The 21,734-nt window shown below is 40.2% G+C and overlaps 1 protein-coding gene across 1 annotated transcript in view; it reads right to left on the minus strand.

Moving 5' to 3' along the window:
* The window catches only part of TGFBR3 (transforming growth factor beta receptor 3), a 113,259-nt gene extending 94,485 nt beyond the window's left edge, over window positions 1-18,774 (minus strand). The window contains exons 1-2 of the mRNA XM_071750694.1: window positions 18,577-18,774; window positions 4,318-4,492 (exon numbers count right to left, since the gene is read on the minus strand). Of these exons, the coding sequence (XP_071606795.1) occupies window positions 4,318-4,378 (61 nt within the window). The 5' untranslated portion in view covers window positions 4,379-4,492; window positions 18,577-18,774. The remainder of the gene's footprint in view (window positions 1-4,317; window positions 4,493-18,576) is intronic.
* Between the last annotated feature and the right edge of the window lie 2,960 nt (window positions 18,775-21,734).

The following is a 21,734-nucleotide window of genomic DNA, read 5'->3' on the forward strand; positions in this document are numbered from 1 at the left end:
TAGCAGTTGTTTTGTTTTTTTTAAGATCACATCCTCTACCTTCCTATGGAAGAACTTTCTATTATACTTTGAAAGACCCTATATTGCTTTTGGAAACACAGTATTCAGGGTCAGGGGAAGTTCCTCTTTTAAAAAATAAAAAATAAAAAATGACATGACAAGGCCTGTTTCTTCCTGTTGTTGTGCTGACCAACGTGGCACCTATCACCACGGTATCTGGGGGGCACAGATCCAAAACATACACAAGATACACTAGCTTACAAGCAAACATTTATTGAAAATGAAGTACACATGCACTGAACAACATAATATTACTTATGAGAAGAAATATGCAGGGGAAAAAAAAAAATAAACAAGCCAAAACTAAGATAACAATAGACAACCAGGGAACGAAGAGCTATTAAAAGAAAACCATAGCAGTAGATCTGACGTGAACAGATAAACTGGTAAGTTGAGTATTACAGAAAGTGAGTAAATTCTTCTTCTATATGTCCAATTCTTACAACCTCTCTGCCACCCTGATGCCCCCCAGACATGAAACTGTCACAAGGAGAGAGGTGTCTACAAGTTAAGCACAGGCAACACCAAATGTCAGGGGGGTTGAGGGAAGCAGAACAAAGCTGCATGGGCAAATTCTGCAGGGTGTCAGATGCCAGGGCTGCTCTGATTCATCATCAGCAGGAATGATTAACACCAGAGGATCTGTCCCAGAATGAGACCCTTGGCCAGAGCAGATCCACAGGCTTTATAACCCTTCTTTCTTTTTTCCAGATAAGGCAGGAAAGAAAAAGGAAAGAAAAATAAGTTCAAGTTAAAAAAAAAAATAATTCCTATTCCTTCATGAAAGAACCTATCATGCTGAACACTTGGCCTTCTACAGAGTTTAGGTAGGTATGTGTTTCAGCTGTTGTCTAAGACTTTTTACCAAGACATACATCATGCACCCAACTGCACAAATTTGCCAATAAGTAAAATAAATATGTTTCAGCCTTTGATTTAAGCCACATTAGTACAGAACATTTTTGCTCACAAGACTACAAAGCCAGACTTGCTTATGAGGTTATCCAAGGCTGTAGCGTGTTCAGAGTGTTTGTGTGGAGTTCCTGCTGCAGGTTGCCAGACCCCAGTTTAAGCCCACTTCAAAAATATAATTCCTTCAGGCAAGCAGGTAGTTTGCCAGCAATTCTTCTCTCCATCCTGGCTTCAACTTTCCACGGGGAAGAAAAATCTCATAGTAATCAAGGGGTTTTTTGCAGACATTTTTTTGAAGCTGTATAAACATGAACTTACAAGAAATCTGTGTATATGTTAAGAGTAAATCAGGTTCAGATCAGCATTTAGCTACACACATCCAGGCAGTATGAGGAGGTAGAGAAATAGAGAATATATTTTTGGAATATTAACACAGCCCATTTTCAATACAAAGTTAAGTGAGGTATTCTCTTTAGACTATTAGCACAAAAAGCATGCAGTTTTGTGGCTCAAGTTTGAATACACATCTTCGTGCATCGTGCCATCTAACTTGTAGGTTTTTTGAGATATATTTCACACATTAGTACCTTAAAAAGCAAGAACACACGAAACAAAGCACAGATTCTGCCTAGATCATCAGCGGTATCTGAAAACATAACAATGCTGAAGATGTTGGAAAGTCAGCAACAAAACCTAGACCACTAATAGCAGTATCTGTGCAGGACTAGCAAACAGAAGAAAGGTGTGGTCTCCTGCAGCAGCCTCAACAGAGGCTCAAACACTGAGTAAGCTGGAAGGCCCAGTCTGTAAAACCCAAGGCCCTGGGGAGGTGGCATGCTGCCCCCTGCCTCCCCCGGGCCTCACCACAGGCACGCCAGAGTTTTATTTATACTTCTCAGCTTTATTTATACTTCTCAGTTTTGTTTATACTAGTATGTTAAGGGTTCAGCCTGCAAAAGTGTGGGTTCTATATATTGGCAATTAAGAGCCAAGACTGTAGTACCATGGCCATCATGCTGACAGTAGCTCAGGGACATCTTCCACAGCTTTTTCTGCACACAACTAGAATGCATTGCTTGCTCTCACATATATTCCACCAATAGCCACAAACTCCTTGCACTTAAAACATAATTGTTTGCGTTAACAGCACTCAGTAATTACTAACAGAAAAACATAGAATGTTTCCTATCTATATAACCTTCACCGAAGTGTCCTTCCTCAGCTGTAATTATGTTTGCCTGAGATCTCCCTGCCCCCTTCACGAGAGTCCATCAGTTCTTTATTCCTCTTACCTTAATGTACTCACGATACTCTGTAAAGAACATTAACCAGTTGTTGTCATTACAAGTTTATTGCAAAAATAAAAAGTCTGGAAAAAAAACTCCAAAACCCACAACCCACAGCTAGAAACCACAATAGTGCTTTCTCGCCTCTCCCTAACCAAGTGTGACCCTTTCTACTCCCTTCAGCTATCTTTTCACATGCAGACAGTGGGAAGAACCCATGTCCAAGAAATTAATAACTTTGAGGCTATCCCTGCTCTGAGCAGAGAGCTGGACTAGACTTCCAGAGGGTGCTTTCAGCCAAAATCATTCTATGACTCTACTTATGAATAAGCATCTGATCAAATCCAGGGCCATAGTATTTTTCAAGAGCTTGTTTCAAGAATAGCTGCCAAAAGAAAATACAGAACTGGGGAGCAAAACCAAGAAAAACCACAATACACTTCAAGACAGATATGTAAAGTTTTCTGGACACCAAAAAAACTTTCTAGTAGCAGTAATATTTTTGATAACAGTGGGTCTTAATTAAAGCTGGCTTTCAGACCTAAGCTGGCTTCTTAGGCAAGCAATCTCCTCAGCAGCAAAATGGAGCTGAGGTTGTGATCAGTTAAAACATTTTTTATTTTCTACACTGGCACCTTCTTTTAAAGTAGATTTTTAGTCATCTAGAATTATTCAGATTTGCTCCAAGTAATGGCTCATCTCAGCCAAGACCAGCACTCAGCTCTTCAGCTCGAGCCACAGACACTCTCAGACCGCCCCCGTATTGCTGAAAGTTCATCTGTAACAAAGCTATTGCAAAATGTTAGCATTGCGTACTATTAAATAATCCAAGTTACTAATGTTGGAGGGATGCCTTCAGGAGGTCAACCCCAGAGAAAGTCCCACAAGGCCTGAGGGCTTGAAACAACAATTTTCCATGCTGATGATGAAAAGAAGCCAAATTGTAACACATTTAATTATTCAGCCCTGTCTCTTCCAAAGCTGGTCATCTTTTCCACAGTGAGGACATCTCAGATTTAAGCAAGCCATCTGTCCACTGTCCACTTTTCCCACTACCTCATTTTGACTCTCTGTAGATCCACTTGGCCTCTTCTCTAATGACCCAAGCTGTTTGCAAGCTGGACACATAAGAAGAGGCTTCCCCGTGCAACCACAGGAAGAACTTTGACAAACATACTGAGAAGAATCACTTCAGCGCTTGAAGAAACTACAATATAAGCCAGGTACTTGGACTCTATAGTTTTCCTTTCTCTGTCACAAGTTACTGCAACCCATTTTTAAAAATCTCTATCATGTGCAACAGGAACAATCCCCCATAAATGGCAATATATCTTCCCAACCTATGAGACCTCCAGTAGCACTGACAACTGTTATTTAAAAGGTCTTTGCCATCACCATTGGCAGTTAACTTAATAACTACCAGGAACAACAGAGGTGAGGTTTATCCCAGCAGGCCAGGAAGGATTCATGGACTCTGATCTATTATGAACCTTCCTGGGATTTTTGTCAGGAAACAAAATACATATAAATCAAAATAATCAGAACTTAATTCCAGATTACAAACTTGAAGGAAGCACTGAGCTGCGCTTCCAGCCTAGCTTTGTGGAAAGACCATAGCTCAGCTTCACCAGAACAACCCTGCACACAGGGTAATAAATCCAGCCTCTTAACAAAGATAACAGTTTGGTCTCACTGGCAGAGTTACCCTGCTTCCATTCCCAAAGGCTTCCACAGCAACCTTCCACTTTACAAAACACGTGCCCCGTGCAATTCCCCTTTTTTAAAAACAAATAAATTACCAAAGTAATTGATGTTACTACTGCAGTTCTTTAATGATTTTAAGGGAAAACATTGGTGCAATAAAATGCTCTTCTAGGAACAGCATTGTTTCTCACATCACCATACCAGCAGTTATGATCACAATACTTTTATACAAAACCTTGACATAAACACAAACTTCAGTTGGCCTACATTTCTCCAGCATAAAAAGTATACTTGATCAATAATTCTGAATATATACAATAAGTTACAATGAAGGCATGATTTACATGACACCTACCTGCAGATGCAAAGCAAAAAATCATCAAAGCGAACACTGAAGTTGCACAACTTGAAGACATTTTTGCAAGTACTGTGTCTTCTCAAATCAACACCCTTTGTAGTTCTTCATGTGGATTTACTTCCTTTGAAATTTGTGGTAGGTTTTGAAATCAAATCTTCTAGACTTTAATTGCCTACAGAAAGAAGTAAAAATACATTTCAATACAAATATAACTTGCAAGAATGTTACTAGATATTTAAAGTTTTCTCTCCTGTAACAGGAGAAACAGAATTCATTCTTTAAAGAGGTACTAGAGGAGTGCATTTCATATTGCCAGATACCTTAGGTACTAACAGCTTAGTGCTCTCCCCCCCCACTTCGGCGCAGCTGTTGCTTTTTCACATTATACATCCTGCAAATTGTGATCTACTTGGAAGTCAAATCCCAGACTTCTTTCTGTCGTGTAATATTGAAATCCTGCTGAAGCCTGCCAATGGTACTCATAGCCTCAGACATGTTTATTTTAAGTATTCAGACTTTTTCTGGAACCTACAAACATTTGTTTGTTTATCTGCTGCTACCTTTATTATACCACAGAGAAATGTTTCACATGCCCTCTGACTGGTTTACAGGTACCACAATAAATTTAACTCACCATTTCTCTTTTTCACAAATCCTGAAAACTTATCAAGGCCACCCAATGCTAAATGTAAAGCTGCTCAGAATCTTTATTTTAAGAGATTTCAAGACATGATATACCAGGTCAGTAAAACAACTTAAACTTGCTATACAAATAAATGACAATACAGCTGACGCCTGCAGGCATTAAGAGCACTGAAAATTCTGACCCTGGTATTCATGCTGCAGATTTTTGAGGGGAAGCACTAGACACACAATATCCTATTCAATGTTTTTGTTTTGTTAAATCTATTCTGAGTCATCTAGATGTCTAGAATGAGAGAACGGACCAAGTAGCAAGGAGCCAGAACATTGGTATTGTTTCAATCTAATAAAATTCTTAGCTACTCTACTTCGCTACCAGCCTTCAGGAGCAGAAAATGACAGATGGTGCCTCAGCAACCACTAACACTCACCACAAAGCAATGCAAGCAATTCCAAACAACCACCACGGGGCTAAGTGATAGCAAAATGCTGAGTCAGGACAAAAATGTAAACCATGACAACAGAAATACCATTTAAAAAGTTCCTGCTGACATTTAAACGGAATGAAGTACAAAGTCAGACAAAAGGCAAGCCTGTTATACACCTCCTGCCACACTGTGTGGGCTCAAATATCTGCACAAGGAAAACCTGTGTTTAGACCAGCACTTCAAGACACCTGCTGACAGCAGTCCTACAAGGAACACCAGATGCTCCTTTGCAGAATTTCTCTACATTTGGCAGAGGTGGTGCTGCCCTGTGCAGAGGAACCCATCTGGAGAGGACTGCCAGTGCTCAAGGACACATCTACAGCATCCAACAGACCCCACACTCACCACCCAGTCCCCAGCACTGGGGGTCCAGCAACCACCCCAGATCCCCCCTGCAGGAGCACCCAGACATCCTGCTCCTGCAGCACAGAAAGCAGCAGGGCAAGGAAGGAGCTGAGCATCCATCACAACATGGGGGTTCACACAGCTGGCTTTCAACCTCAGCTATTCTCTTACAAGCAGCACATCAGCTTTTGTTTCCTGTTTGCTTTTGAATATGGTATTTTAAGTTGAAATTCTGTAACTGGTTGTCTCTTGAATATGTCCCTGTTGCCACCATTCCAGGGACTTAGAATCAGACAACAGGAGGGAACAAAGGAAACTCCTGGAGAAACAGTAACTCCAGTAATGCTACCTAGTAACCTGCTGGTGCTCAATCTGGGGAAAAGTTTACTTGGTGACTGAAGAGGCACACTTAGCACTCTGCACAATGTAAGCAAGATGGAGGTATCTTGTTCTCTGCTATTCACCAAGTTATGCATGATTATACAGCCCAAACTGAAGATTCTCTTCCATCAGAATTAAATTGAGACATCATTTGTGAAAAGACTTGGCCACACTAATCTAAAACCTTGACCTCAAAAATTACGAACCTGTGAAATCAGTTTTCTGTACAATTTTGCCTATTTCCATCTTAAAATGTTTTGTCACTTACAGGTTCTCTGGCACAAACTGTTCTTTCCACTCTTTGCTAGGATCTATATATTAAAAAAACAAAACAAAACAAAAAACCCAAACAACACAAACCTTGAGACCACAACACTACCACACATGACTGAGGTAAGGGTACATTTCTGTAATTACAAGAGAAACAAACACCACAGCCTCACAGAGCAGCAGCTGTCCACCTTAAAATCTCAAACATGCATGATCTACCTCAAGATTTATTCCACAACATTTTGAAGAAGATGGGCTCATGTTCAAGAAAAAAATTCTGGAGAGGGATGAACACAAACAAAGCCAATGCTAGAGGCAGTTCAAAAGAGGAAACCCACAGAAAATAATGGTTTCCTTGGACAATTCACAAAACTCAAAAAATATTCAACCTGAACCTAATGGAAGCATTCTACAAGTTCCTAAATATCTCTCATCTTCCCCTAGAGTGTAAGGTTACACAACTAAACCCCCAAATCCATGGAGATGGAACTTCATAGTAAATGAAGGCCAACCTTTACTGAACAGAAAAAAAATAATAAATTCTTGACAAGAGTGTTAGACAACCCTTTAACACAGTTTTTAAAATGAAAATCCAAACCAAACAAGGTTTATTGCCAAACAGCAAGCCATGAAGAATTTATGACAGACCCTGAACATCATTTAGGAAGTCAAATTTACATGGAACCTTCTGTTGCTATTTCTCTAGATAAAAAGAAACCTAAACCTATTCAGTGAGAGTATGTGGTTTGTAACAATTTTTAAATGCTGACAAAGAAACATTATCGAATACAGCAAATCATGAGGGTTCTACCCAGCATTAGTCATAAAAGACCATCATAACATTCTGCAAGATGTCATATGTGAAGATAGGCAATGGAAAAGCATTCTGAAACTTGAGTTACTCATGTGTAACCACTTCATCAACAACAAACAAAAGAGAAACCAGAAAAAGAGCAACCACAGAGCATACACTCAGTAATATACTAAATAGGAAAACACACATTAGACATTACTTTAATCACTCTTGCATCAGCACAAACCTCTCAGTCTTCAGTTATGTTTTTATAAGACACAGTTTTGGAGAGTATGTGCACAGGGAAAAAATTGGAGATAAAGCAATGGTGCTGAGAGCAGCTGAGCTTCCCATTCTGTACCAACCACATCACTATGTCAAAAGGCCAAGTGTCAAATCAAGTTTGACTTAGAGAAGATTATTTTAAAATAAGGGAATACAGACACATTTCCATCAGTACATAAAGACATAAGTGATTTGATTCCTACTGCAACCCACTGATCAGTAACATTCACAAGGTGTAATTCTGAGCAGGCAGCACAGGACTGAAAAGCCCCAGGCTTCTACTTTGATTCTGCCAGCTTGTGAAGGGTGAACAGTGGAGAACTAAGAATCAGGAAGAGCTTTCCAAAGAAAAGGCTCACTTGCTTGAAGATATGCATCCACAAACTTAAAAAGGAGGACAAACTTCAAACCTTGAAAAACTATATAAAAAGGTGAGAAATTGACATGTTTCATGAATTTAGGATGGGTGATATCCAAACTGGCAGATGCACAGCAGCAATTCAAGTCAAAGAGAACCAGCAAAAGTGCTATGAATAATTCTGTTAAGAATAAACCTACTAAGCAGGCAATTTGCCAGTATTTTGGAAAATCTGATTATTCTAACCTGTGACGGGAGTCAGATATGAAGGTTTTATTATCTGACTATCTGACAGGACCAAAGAGAAACAAACATGAAAATAGGTGAGAAAAATCTAGCAGTGGCACAAAAGATGCCACATTTTGCTTCGGTGTGAAATCTGCTGTCACGTGAAGACTATGGGAAACCTGCAAACTTGGAAAAGTTGAGGCAGTCCACAGACTAGGGGGTCATTTCCTTTGAAGTAAGAGAAGAAAGCTGTGCAAAGGGATTGTGAACCTAAACTCTTTATCCAAGAAATAAACACAACTGCTAGTCATTTTGAGATTCAAAAGAAATTTCCAAGAGAATCATCTTTTCCTTCAGAGTATATGTGGAGCTATTTTAGTAACTGGGGTCACAAAAGGGCATATTAAAAGTATAACCAAAATATCCCAATGAGGAAGAGAAGATGACATGAGAGCTCTGGGTTTACAAAGCACCCTGTTCTCATGCCAATGCTTTCTATCACTATGAGCTGCAAGAAGGATGGCAAAAGAGGGCATCTGCAGCCAGAGCTGAAGACACTTAAGAGGGGCAGTCTGCTGGGATTGTATTCACTGAAGTTTGAGGTTGTACAGGCCACTAGTCCTGATAAAAATGAGGGTCTAAAACACACAAAAGAGCCTGTATTGTTGAGAAGTATCATTTTGCAGATGCAATCAGGAATGAGCGTTACTGGGAACATTAGGAAGAATCTTCTACCAGTTTTTATTAGGTTTGAAAGAAGACTGAGGAAAACATTTTTAATTACACAAGGACAAGAGATGGAAGAATGAGGTTTTGAAGTAGGAGCCTCTAATGCTAAGAATTTTAATGCATAATGTTTAGTGTTTAGCTAGAAATCAGTGAAAATATGATGCCTTTGGAGGACACTGAATGCCCTGACTGGCCTGTAAGCATGGCAAGCCACAGAAGGACAGATCTCATTGCTCCTCTAAGCTACTGGACAACAAATAAACCTTAACTCATAAAATCTGACTGTGACAGAGCTAGCACTAGTAAACTCAAATCACTTCAGTACACTGTGATGTCTCTTCAACAAGAGAATGAAATTAATTCCAGACTTCTGTGGATTTTTAATAGTATCTTTTGAATTTAAAAAGTCACCTTTATACTAACATGAATTTGTTTTTCTAGACTATCATGAAGTAATTTGTACTAATATGAAGTTAGAAGCATGCTGCTTACTCTAAAAAACAAAACACCCAGACTAAGCTCTGTATTCAGAACATCTGAGCACCTTTCTACTCAGCCTGTTTCTGTACTTCTAGCAGAATACCTACTACAGATTCCTCTTTGAGATCAGTGGTCTCTGTAGCTTCAGTTTTTAACCATTTTCTCCAGGTAAATTTATCTTTGCCTACTTTTTAAAAGCTTCTCTACACAGTTCAACCTAGCAATATTTATGTCTGCAGGTGGCCACTGCCACAGATTTGGGGCTGTTTGTTTCCTATTTAAGGCTTCTATAGCACAGGTATTTGCCACATTTTTTGCTGAACCGAGTACTTTTTGATTTTCCCTTTTATTTCTGTTCCCTTAAGTCTCTTCAATAACAGCCACCATCTGTTTCTTTAATCACCACCTATCACTCCCATAGAAGTTCTTCCTTTGCCTTAACTATATCCTCCTTCCTTGTTGTCTAACCTTTTCCTTTACTGCCTGAAGAGTAACTTCCACTTCCTCTCTTCCTTATCTACATGGGCCCTGGCAATTCTCCCCTCTTTCCATGAGCAGTGCCAGAGCTCTCTATGACACTAAGAAACACTTCTCTATCAAAAGGAGCCAAAAATCCTTTTCCTCTAAGTCACATCACAAGTCCCACTGAAGTGAATGGGGATACTTGAGTGAAGCCAGCAGGATCTGTCCCTTGGTGTTGTTTTGCCATAGCAACTTGGACCCAAGTTTCTAGGCCATCCAAAAGGGCCTTCACAGCCAAAGCTTCTTCGCTTTTTGTTTGTTTGTTTTGCACATGGCAACCATTTAACTTATTTAACTGTTTTTCCTCCCATTTCTCCATGCTGGTTCCTTGTGCAAATGCAATGAACACATGCATTCTGTGCCTAAGTAAAAAGACAATAATTTGTAATCAAGTATGCACAAGCTCAATTGAAAGAAAAAAAAAATCCCAAATGGTTAAGTACATGAGCAGTTCTACAAACTTAGTAATAGAACAGGTTTTGAGAGAGTTTCTTTATAACCCTACTCCAATTAAATATACATTTCAGCAGATTTTTTATTAGATGACATTTATCTTTTGTCAATTCTGTGTGATCTGCTCATGTTGCAGGTCAGAAAGCTGACTAACAAGATTAGCAAATATTAATGTGGAATTGAGAATTTGTATGTAATTATTTTAATGCCTATGTCCAAGGCATATACGTGAGGTTCCACTATTCAGAACTTGAAACAGTAACTTATTCATAAACTGAAAAGTGGAGGAATTCTGTTCTAGAAACAACAAAGTGGTTTCATTTTCAGGGAACACATGAATAGCGATAAAACTAAAAATCCTGACATATCAAAAGCTCATGAAAAAAGTAACTCTGATGTCCTGCAGTTCACATGCTGCTGTGCTTGTAATGGGACATTTCAACAAGTCACAGTTAAAGGCTATGGGAACTGGACAAGTGCCAAGAGAAGATGTTTCATGCAATTTAGCAACTGTGCCCCTCTATGCCATTTGACTTTTGTTTTAGTATTTATGTATTTATTTATTTTCTTATTAGTGTTTTACGATGCAGCCTGCCAAATGACAGGAAGCTACAAAATGTACAAAAATGAGTCCATAAAAGATGTGACACCATTCCACCTTTTTTGCTTAGAATTTACTAAGGCTGGTTTTGTTACTTGTTATGTATTTTGTCCAGCCAGCGTGAAGCTCCAGCTTGAATGGGGATGCCTATTCTCAGTACAACCAACTTTCTCTTCAACTTCACAACATTTTGTTTTAAATCACCTGACAGGAACTGCTGTGAGCTTACATCAGAAAAATAGTCATGACACCAAACAGTGTAGAAGCTTCAGCTGAATAATCATTGTATAAAACTGCACAAAATAAGAGACAGTTTACAGAAACAGGATAAAAATCCTGCTGTTCTATGTTCCCAGGACTTCCCTTCCCCCAGGCACTGGGAGGTACACAGCTGAATCTTTATAGGCTGAACAGCAACATTCTGCTTACCATGTGTAAACAAGAGACCAGCCTCTTACAGGATCAGGATGTAGGAGGGTTTCAATAGGTGGAAGGGAAGGAAGTGCATCCAGGAGTCTTTCAGTGGAAGGAGTACACAAGACTCTTCCGAACAGATTCCTTTTTGACAACAGCAGAAATTCCTAGAGGTTATCAAATATCTAAAGAATAGAATACAAACAGCACTGCAAATACAGTTTACGACCAAAACTCTACATGTAACTTGAGTACTGAATCAGAACTTTTCTGCTTTAATGCAGAGCCCCTGGGGACACCCTACATCAGAACATCTCCAAAGGAAATGGAAAAAAGATGTTAGTTGTACTGTTCTTATACTATGGCTCAAGCAGTCTGCAATCTAGTAACAGCTTCAGCCACGTATTTTCTATGCAACTTGTAGCTAGACTATCCTTTCACAAGCAAAAAAGTCATAACAGGACCTCGACACAGCCCCAGCAGACCTCCATAATGTCTGCTTAGAGGGACAACACTACTTTAGGCAGTTCTGCTTCTGTCTCCTAGTTAGAAGATGGATGAAAAAAATCTCACTGCTCTTATGAGGGAATATCACTGGCACAATTATACAGAACCTTCCTGATAAATATTCAGGTAGCAGAGGAACAGGAAACCAGAGACTTCTACAAATGTACATAAAGACTGGATTAAAGTTTTCATGGCAGCGTAAGAACTCCGAGTCTCAAATCTACAGTTAAATAAAACTCAGGTTCCCAATGAACACAAGGAGTAATATCCCACTACAACTCACAGGAAACAGGCTCATGTTTTTTAAATGGGACATGCAGCTTCTGAAAAGTTTACCCTGCAACAAAAACACTTCTAGTGCACAGGAATCTTCATGCCAGACAAGAGGATCATAAATTACATTAAACAAATCTCTACAACCTTTCCTCCTCATAGTTAAACTTTTTTGGCTTAATTACTTTATTTTTATGATTTCTAATTGGAAACAGAATAGGTTTCCTGGCACTAGAATATCTTATTCTTTATAAACACAGTAGCAGCCAACAACCTCACAAAAATTTCATTTATCTTAAGTTTTACTTGGCTCAGTTTCTAATTGCACACCTAAACCAAACAGATAACAGCTCTAATGTACCTATCAAGGAAGATATAACCCTAGGGAAGACATCTCTTTGTGAAGCAGGAGCCACAGCAGGGTGGAAAGTTACGAACAACTCAGCAAGGCTTCTTCCACTCAGGATAAAAGATTTCAGCAAATTTTTCTGTCAATGAATGCTTGATGCCATTATTTTCACAAGACTTAACTGCAAAGCCTTAGAACTGCATCCAGAAATATTCTAGTTGGAACCTTCCTACCAGGAAAAAAGCTAAATCAATCTGTGTTGGATTTTAAATCTTGAAATTATCTATATACACTTAGAAAAGTGGTTTTGAAACTATGGCCTAAAAATACCCAAAATTCTCAGGATTAATTGTAGGAAATCACAAGGGGCAATAAAGAAAAGCAAAACTAGTAAGTAAAAATTCACTATATAAGGATGCAATTCTCTTTGAGGGGTAAGAAAGGGACAGGGGAAACATCAGCAAATTAAACAGGATTGAAAACTAGCATTTCCCATTATAGGGGAATTGATATAACTACTAATTGACAACTGCTAGGTACTTTAAAGTTAACTGAATGCATTATCAAAACCACATTTGAGAAACAAAAACAAAACAAAACAAAACAAAACAAAACAAAACAAACAAAAAAAAAAAACTAAAAAAACCCCACAAAAAACCAGCATGTACTGGTTTGTGCTCTCTGGAATAAGGCATACTCCAGAAAGCAGGCAGACTGATAGATTATTTCTTCATAACTGCTAAACATGGACCCTAGATAAACATGTTTACCAAAAGTTAGCTGTTAGCCAGTAAACTTTCAGGTGCACCTCTATCCACAAGATCTGACACTTCTCACACACAAATAGGCAAGACCTTCAAAGCACTACACAGTTAAAGGCACAAGGCAACAGGAGCTTCCCTTTGTGTAGGCAGCATAAACCCTATCCCTAATCATCTGCCAAATAACCAGGGTAACTTAATTTGTTGGGCAGAGAAACATGGTCTCCACACAGAATGTAGACAAACTCCCATATAATTTTTGCCATATAGAATTTCCTGCCTTTCATTATTTTATATTAAATGTATACATGGTGACTGAAAAAAAACTCAGAACACAGCTTCAAGGAGATGTAAGGTCACAATAAATTCCTACATTCATATAAATAATTTGTCCACCTCATGTGCCAGAAAGAAGTCCCTGTATCTCATCACCAGAGTGAAACAGATCACCAGATCTACAAGTATGCAGAAGCAGTGGTCATTTTGAAGATGGAGAAACTAATCCATCACTTAGCATGAGCCTGTATATACTGGACAAGCAATTGGGATCATTAATGTAATAAACTTAAAATAAGAAAGGGACAATGTTCCCAAAAACTGCAACAGCTGTTTTATAAATCAAACCAGAATGTGGCTTCACTCAAATCATTGTAAAAATCTGCATTGGTGATAAAATAGCATGAAGAGTTCCCAATCAATATTATAGCTGCATTTGACACAACATAAATTACTTTTAGAAATCCAAGACAAAAGATCACTTCACAGTTTTCACCTCCAGCTTCTTGGCAAAGAAATACTGTGCAGTACTGATCTGCTGAATACATGTAAACTCACTGGATACCCTGGGATTTTTTTATTGTCCCTGACTCACACAATGCACATAAACAGATTCCCAACAGAAAATGCCTATGCTGACAAAGGAAATGTAAGTGAACTGGCGTTCTTTTACCAGCCCCTTTTGCTTTCTGTGGAGAAAAATGACCTCTACATGTTAGCTCTATAATTAACCTGTTTCAGACCCATCGTGACCTCTAGATAAGCTACTCTCCTGCAAACTCAACAGCTCTCTTGCAAGGTCACGACCAAACTTATTTAAAAGAGGGGCCCTATCTAGCTTCCAGTTGACTCTCAAAATCTTGCAACATGTTGCAGCAGGGGGAGTAAGGGGGAAGAAATAAAAAAAATTAACTCTACTAACTAGTGCATTGAAATTAGACTGTGAAAGAAAGACATGAAATATAATGGAATTCGATTTAACAGTAAACAGATGTAGTTCATTTTAAAGTACTGATCACAGAATGAGTACGAAATAATAGTTTTCATATTTTTCTCAAACTATTTTTTGTTATAAACACATCAAAATAGCACATTTTGCCAGACATAATTACTTGTAAGCTGTACAATTGAACTTACAATATATAAAATGCTTTCTGCTAAACTTGACAAATCTAGCTACTTAGATACTCAAGATTATTATGGATATTAGAGTCCATTTTGCCAGACTGAAAATAAAAAAATATGATATGTAAGTAGAAGCCTTAAGGTCTTCAATGATTTCCAGAAATCTTTCATTCTGGCTACCATAGAGTTAATTGTTGCTGTAAGAGCACAAGAAATGTTGCTCTATTGGATGACTGCCAGCACATAAAAATGTGAATCCACAGTTACGGATAAAGCAATTCCAATTGCACTACTTCTTTGCTAGTAAAAATTTATGGCAAAATATGATTCTATTCATAAAATGGCTAGAAACTAGTATGCCACTGTTAATCACCACAAACATTACTGCTATAGAAGTATTGCCTATTTATAATACAAAATATTTAGTGGAACTAGATCAAAAGTAATGTGATTGCAAAGATATTTGTAATCTGTATCCCACAGAGTAGTTTCCGAGATCTACATAAGCTGCCCAAAACTTGGCAATTCCTGTCTTACCAGAATATTATGGGACATATCAAAAGAATTCTTAGTTTTGGTTCTATGTTTCAAATAACATTAAAACAGAAATCTCACTCTGACTTCACCATCTCAAAGAACCATACAGGGGAAAAGTTTTGTGATTCCACAAAAACTGTGGAAGAAGGAGATCCTGAATGGAACTTAACATGCATCTTTTTGTACCCTCAGTATCTGGCAAGGCTCAGACAATGCTCTTGGAGAAGAATGTGTGGCCACTGGAATACTTGTGTACCTGGTCACTGAAACAATGGGAAGACAATTGGTATTTATTTAACACCTCAGTCTGCAGTTAGTGCCGTTCCAGAATCAGAGGAGCCTCTTCCTTTAAACCTGACCTGGGTCTGGTTAATTTCAATTTACCTGTATTTTGTCTCCACTTGCTGGAAGGCCTAAGGCTGGGGGAACGTTATCACTCCCAAGCAGCAAACGGACTATTCCGTGCAAACGCTCCCAGACATGTTTTTGCCCCACCATGAGTGAAAGAGCTCAACCTTAAAGTTTAACCAGCAAGATATTTCACATTTACTGCAAGGTAAGAGCCCATTCCCTGGGTCTTACTGGGGAATAGCTGACATGCTGCAAATTCCCATCCTCTCTTCCCATTCAGCAAACTGTACACCCATACTTCAGTATTTGCCATTTGGCTGCATCAGGCTTCACAGACTGGAAAGCAATATGGATCAATGCAAGTAATCCAGATAACCTTCTTTGGCAACAACCTTTACCTTCAATACTCCTGGCACAAAAGCCTTAATCAATTGTAACACCAATACAAATAAAAAAGAAAACCCACTATTGATCCATGCTGAGAACGTTGGTTGACTTATACGAAAAAAAAAAACCTAGTAATGACTTCTTAAAACCTAGGAGACTGTCCAAAAATATTCTCCCTTATGGAAACCCTAAATACTAGGAATTGTTCCTTGTGAGAAAACAGCTTTTTTTGCTGTTTCAACTTTAGCTCTCAAGATTTCTCTTTACCATCATAAAAGTGATACAGTAATAAAGTTTTACTGTGAAAATATTTTGTCTAGCTCATCAGCTAAGACTTAAAGAATTCCTCAAAATATAATTTCTTGGGTTAATTCGTGTCAAATATCTTCAAAGAGATATTTCACATAAACAAACATTTCATGTTTTTTCAAGTTCAGTTATGGCTAACATGACAAAAATTCCATTTAGAAGAGTAGGATACATGCCCGCTAGAGCAAACTAATAAACAAGTATTCAAAAATAAGGTGTTTATTCCAATGCATGGCTGTGTGGTGTTGTTTGTTTTATTTCTTGTCAAGAAAATTGACATTCATATTCTAAACAAATACTACTGAAATATAGGCCCAAAGTTTTAGCAAATTACAACTGCAGTAGAAAAAGAGACTTCAGAGACAGAGCGTTTGGTGTTCCCCCTGCTGGTTCAGCAATTAGCTTCAAAACACTGCTCCTAGAGGTAGGCACCGAGATGCTGGGGTATTAAAAGATGTTTTGCAAGCAAGAGAAACAACTATGGAAGCTTACATTTAAAAAGAAATCACATCCAGGGTAGACATCATTTACCTGCTCTGACTAGATGAGGCTTTGGACACACAAAACGTGCATCAGAATCAATGACCAAACAAGACCTTCCCCAGACAGAGAAAACAGCAGAAGAAAAAAAATTTGAAGTGTCCCTTTAAACATAACAAGGTTGGACTATAGCAAACAATTGGGGGAAGCAAGTTTCAGAGTAAAGGACTCTTCACTGAAGGAAGCCAACAACCTGCCCCCCCTCCAACACCCGTCCCTCCCTTCCTCCCCCAGCTAACCAGGAACACCAAGCACAAGCTGCAGCACTTGGTATCAGCCCAGGTCTGCATCCTCACAAGAGCAGACCTACCCCACCTAGGATTAAAGCCCTGTAAGCTATCATGGGTTAAACTGGAGCTCTTCAAATGAATAAGTATCTTCCATTGACATTTAGCTAATACTCTTGTTGGAAATGCTTTGACAGGACACCTGTGGAGTGCCAAATCACAGCTACCAACATTCATAGAAAAAACAAGGACTGTAAAGGCAAAAAAAAAGTATTCCTGGCAAGAAGTGATAAACAAATAGATTTTGTCTTTGGAAGAAGTTGTATTTACACGTGTAGTTTTAAAGTCTTCCGTGTGTGAGACTACAATAGCAACTGTGCTGCAGGTCATGATGGGCTGAACCTAACAAGGTCCCACAAGCTGTCAAAAAGCAGGTGGCTCACGCACATTGGATTTCCTTCTCAGAGGGGATCCAATATCAGCCTGCTTGGCCTCATCAAAATAATAAATAAATAAATACTTTGGTATAAATACAGAGCCAACCAGGAAAATTCCTTTCTTAGCACAAAATACTGGCAATTATTCATCTTAGTCTCTGTCTAATTGGTTACAAACCCTGTCAAGAGGTTTCTGTTAAAACTGAACTGTGCTGATGTTAATGCATTTAAGGGTAAAATAATAAATTATGGCAATTAAATTTTAACAGCTACAGTTTAAAAAAACTGACATAATTAGATTTATATCTGATTACATCCACAGCAACTGGAAAAGGTATAACCACACATGCAGCAAAAGTCTTTCCTTTCTTAAAAAAGGCAATATTACATCCCATGCTGTTTGACTTGAATCACAATAACTTTGGAATTAAAAGTATATCTGAAACTGGGACAAGTTGAAAAGTTACTTAATTTACATATAACTTGAATGGCTTATTATTGCTAGGATAGATGGATACAGGAAGCTGCAGAGCATCGATTCCAGAGCATGCCTTGCACAATAGGCAACGATAAATCCCACAGGTCAACAGCTCCTCAATGAAGCTGTAATGAAGTGACATGAAATGGGCCTCTGTCTTCTTCTCACATGCGCTGAATTTACACCCTGCTACGTTCTCAGCTGGTCTCGTTTAGGGAATGATGACCCTGACACGCACGCCGGTGTTAGCAGCTCTAAAGGCACCTGAAGCCAGCGAGTAACTCACTCAGCACGTACCCACCAGCCACACGCAGACGATTTTCCTTGGGACACCTGTAGCTTTCACTCGCCCCAAGCCCCAAGCCCACCTCACTACTCCCCGTTAGATTGCCACACGCTGCCTGCACGGTCCGGACGGGCGACCCGCTGACACCGCTCTCCACCGCTGGCACGGATACCGCCCGCCCCCTCGCAGCTCCCGCACCCCTGAGCTCGGCAGCTCCTCAGTGACCAGAGGTCCCGCCGGGGTCCCTCCCGCCACCTCCCGCCGCTGCTGCCCTCGCTCAGCCCCGCACAGGGTGACATGTCGCGGAGCGAAACGTCCCGCGTCCGCCCCAACAACCGAAGCATCCCTGCGGGGTGCCCGGTGCCTCCGCCCGGCGAGGGCCGCCCGCCGACGGGACGGGGTGGGTGTCGCCCACGGCACCTACCTGGCAGCAGGGCTGCCCACGCCGCGTCCCGCGGGGCCAGGCGCGCAGCAGCGCGGCTACGCCATGGACACAGCAGCGGCGCTCGACCGGCCGGGACGGAGCGTCAGGGCAACCCTCGCTGAGGCCGCCCAGCGCCGGCCACTACTGCCCGGCCGGCGGTACGCGGGAGGAGCGGCAAAGAGGAGGAGGAGGCGGCGGAGGAGGAGCGCAGCGGCCCGGCCGGCCCCCAGCCCGCCAGTAACCCCGCGGGGCGGCAGCGCGGGGCGGGCCGGGGGCGGGAGGTTCCGCGTCGCCATTGGGCGCGGGGCGGGGACGCGCGGCGTGACGGGCGCTCGTGACCGGGGCCGCTCAGGGGTCGCTCGGGGGCGGTGTTCGTGTCCCCCCTGCCCCGGGTCTCGCAGGGGGGATTGGGGGATCCCGGACCCCAGACTGACCGTCCTGTGTAGGCATGGAGACCATGCAGAGAGCCAGAGATTTATTACTTTGTCAATTAACTTATTAATTTATTAATTTAGCCACTCTTGACATTCAGCCAGTTTGCAAGCTGGGATAATCCACTGCCACTTTATAATTATTTTTTCTCTCTGCCCACTTGGAGAAGTCGTACTCCTGCAGTTCTGCTGCACTGCTGGGCATCAGCGAATGGCAGGGCCTTGGGAGGTGCTGAGCACCCCTGAAAACAAGGCCTCAGAACTTGTGTTTGTAAGAGACCCCTAGGAAGAAAATCAAAGGTTGCTATAATAACTATTTAGTCTGCATTAAATATTTCAGGCCTATAAAACCTGCAGAAACAAGTGAAATACAAGTTCAGACTGCATGTTGGCAGCCTAAGCCCACTTAGACAATTTTTATTTATTTTTAGTGTTAGAAAAAGTTGCACATGTTGGAGCACGTCAGGCTCCTGTCACTCTCTGTCTATATGAAGGATGCTCTTTGTGCTTTGCAAGAAAGATATGGAGGTGGGGAAGTCCCTTCAGCTAAGAAGAAAATTAATATTTGGCATAACTAAATGAAATGTTTGTATTTCAATTTGTCTTGTATGCCTACTCTATTTCCTCTGGCTGAAATTCCAGAGCACTGATTAAAAATGGGATTGAAACTTAAATAAATAAAAGTTACTTTTATTGTAAAATACTCATTTATATCCCAACCCCAATACAATTCAATCAAATTACTCGGTTCACTCAAATGAGAGCTGTTAAAGTGTGTCAAGTCAAAGGTGTGTAAAAGTCTTGGCAGACTCCAATTATCTGCACACAGGCCTGACCCCAGCCAAAGTATTTTCACCATTTTCACTGGTATTGGTTAACAACTGACTCTTGCCCCTGAAGTCAAGTCTGTTATGTACAAAGCACCCAGAACATTCTTCACCATACTTCCCATTTCACAATGCTCAGCCAGGAACATTATGATACACAGTTAGCTTTGTAAATTTTTTGTATTTTTTTAGTTTTAACTTCATGGCAGAATAGACAGAAAACACCCAATTTACTATTAAAACCAAGGAAATTTTGTCCTATCTTAGTGCAGTGTTCTATCTTTGCAGCTGTAGAACACAATTATATAGATAATCTACATTTCTACTTAATTTTTAAATATTTGCTGATCTAGTAACTAGCTTATCCAGGGCAGGATGATTTCATTTAGCTGGCATTGACCCAGTCCAGCAATGTAATGTATTATTCTCACTAAGATGTATGAAAGCTGTGACAGCTTACTTTTGCAAAAGGCTTAGGGGTTTTCAGTGTGCTACAGAATCAAGCCTAAGGAAATGACAATTTTTTTTTTAATTTTTTTTTTTACAGCATCAATTTGCAACAAATTTGCACCAGTGCTTTTATTTATTGCCCATGAAATGCAGTAGGAGTACTTCTGTGAATAACTACCACTAATTTCAAACTTACAAAAAATTAAGGGCCAGCTTTAATTACTAATTCCACATTATGGTCATAAAGCTCTAACCTGCACTGAAGAGTCATCTGAGTGCACGTCACCCAAGCCAGAAGAAATACCAAGCCATAAAAATCACATCCAGCCTGAACTAACTACTCCTCCCCAGGGACAGGGCTGATTTATTTGGGTATCATTCCATATGCATACAATCATGGAATGGTTTGGTTGGACAAGACCTTTAATGGCTTTTTAGGCCATCACCCCTGCACAAAGCAGAGACATCTTCAACTATATCAGGCTGCTCAAAGCCCAGCCCTGCTTGACCTTGAATGTCTCCAGAGATGGGGCACCTACCACCTCTCTGTGCAACTTGTTCCAGTCTTTCATCACCCTCATTGTAAAAAATTTCTTCCTTATATCTAGTCTAAATCGATGCTCTTTAAGTTCAAAACCATTACCCCTGTTGAAAAGTTTGCCCCATCTTTCTTATATGTCCCTTTAAATATTGGAAGGCCTCAATAACGTCTCCCTGGAGCCTTCTCTTCTCTCAGCTGAACAACCTCCCAACCTTTCTTCAGATTATTTTAGATCTTTACAGTAATAAGCAACATACATAGAGCAGCCTTCATCAGCCCCAAGCCAAACGTGTTCACATCACAGTCTGTTAGAAGGTACAGGTATCTCATCTTATTCTGGGTCTACGTGAGCCCATCAGCCTGGGTGTCACCCAGGTTCCTGAGTGCCCAACAGCGAGGAGCTCAGCTGAGCAGGGTTACCAGGGATCCAACAAATAACTTCAAGCACATAATTTTAAGCAGACACTACTAAAGCTCAGGGTTATTTATACTTAACCAATGCCAATTTATTTAACCAAAGCCACAGTACTCCTTGTGAAATCAAATTTCACATAAACTAACATTTTTTAGTACATTGGAGTTTAACAGAATTAAAGTTCACTTGTTCTCAGAACCTTACCATACTGAAATCATTATTGCCTGGGTAATTTCTGCAGTTTTAAGAAACAGAATCCTCTCTGCCTCATATAATGACACTCAACTGGGGCCTTGGGACTAAACATGAAGCTAGGGACTATGTGCTGTAATTGGTACAGCACTGAATATACTTCCTGCTAATGATCATACTCTTTTGATGAATCTGCTGCCACAGATACAAGTGGGCTTTAAACAGTCGCTGCAGGATGTAGGCATCTGATGATCCCTTGCCTATTTATAGTACTATTTAAAAGTAAATCACCGACCAAAACA

Source organism: Heliangelus exortis, chromosome 8 (assembly GCF_036169615.1).
Source record: "Heliangelus exortis chromosome 8, bHelExo1.hap1, whole genome shotgun sequence".
Lineage (NCBI taxonomy): Eukaryota > Metazoa > Chordata > Aves > Apodiformes > Trochilidae > Heliangelus > Heliangelus exortis.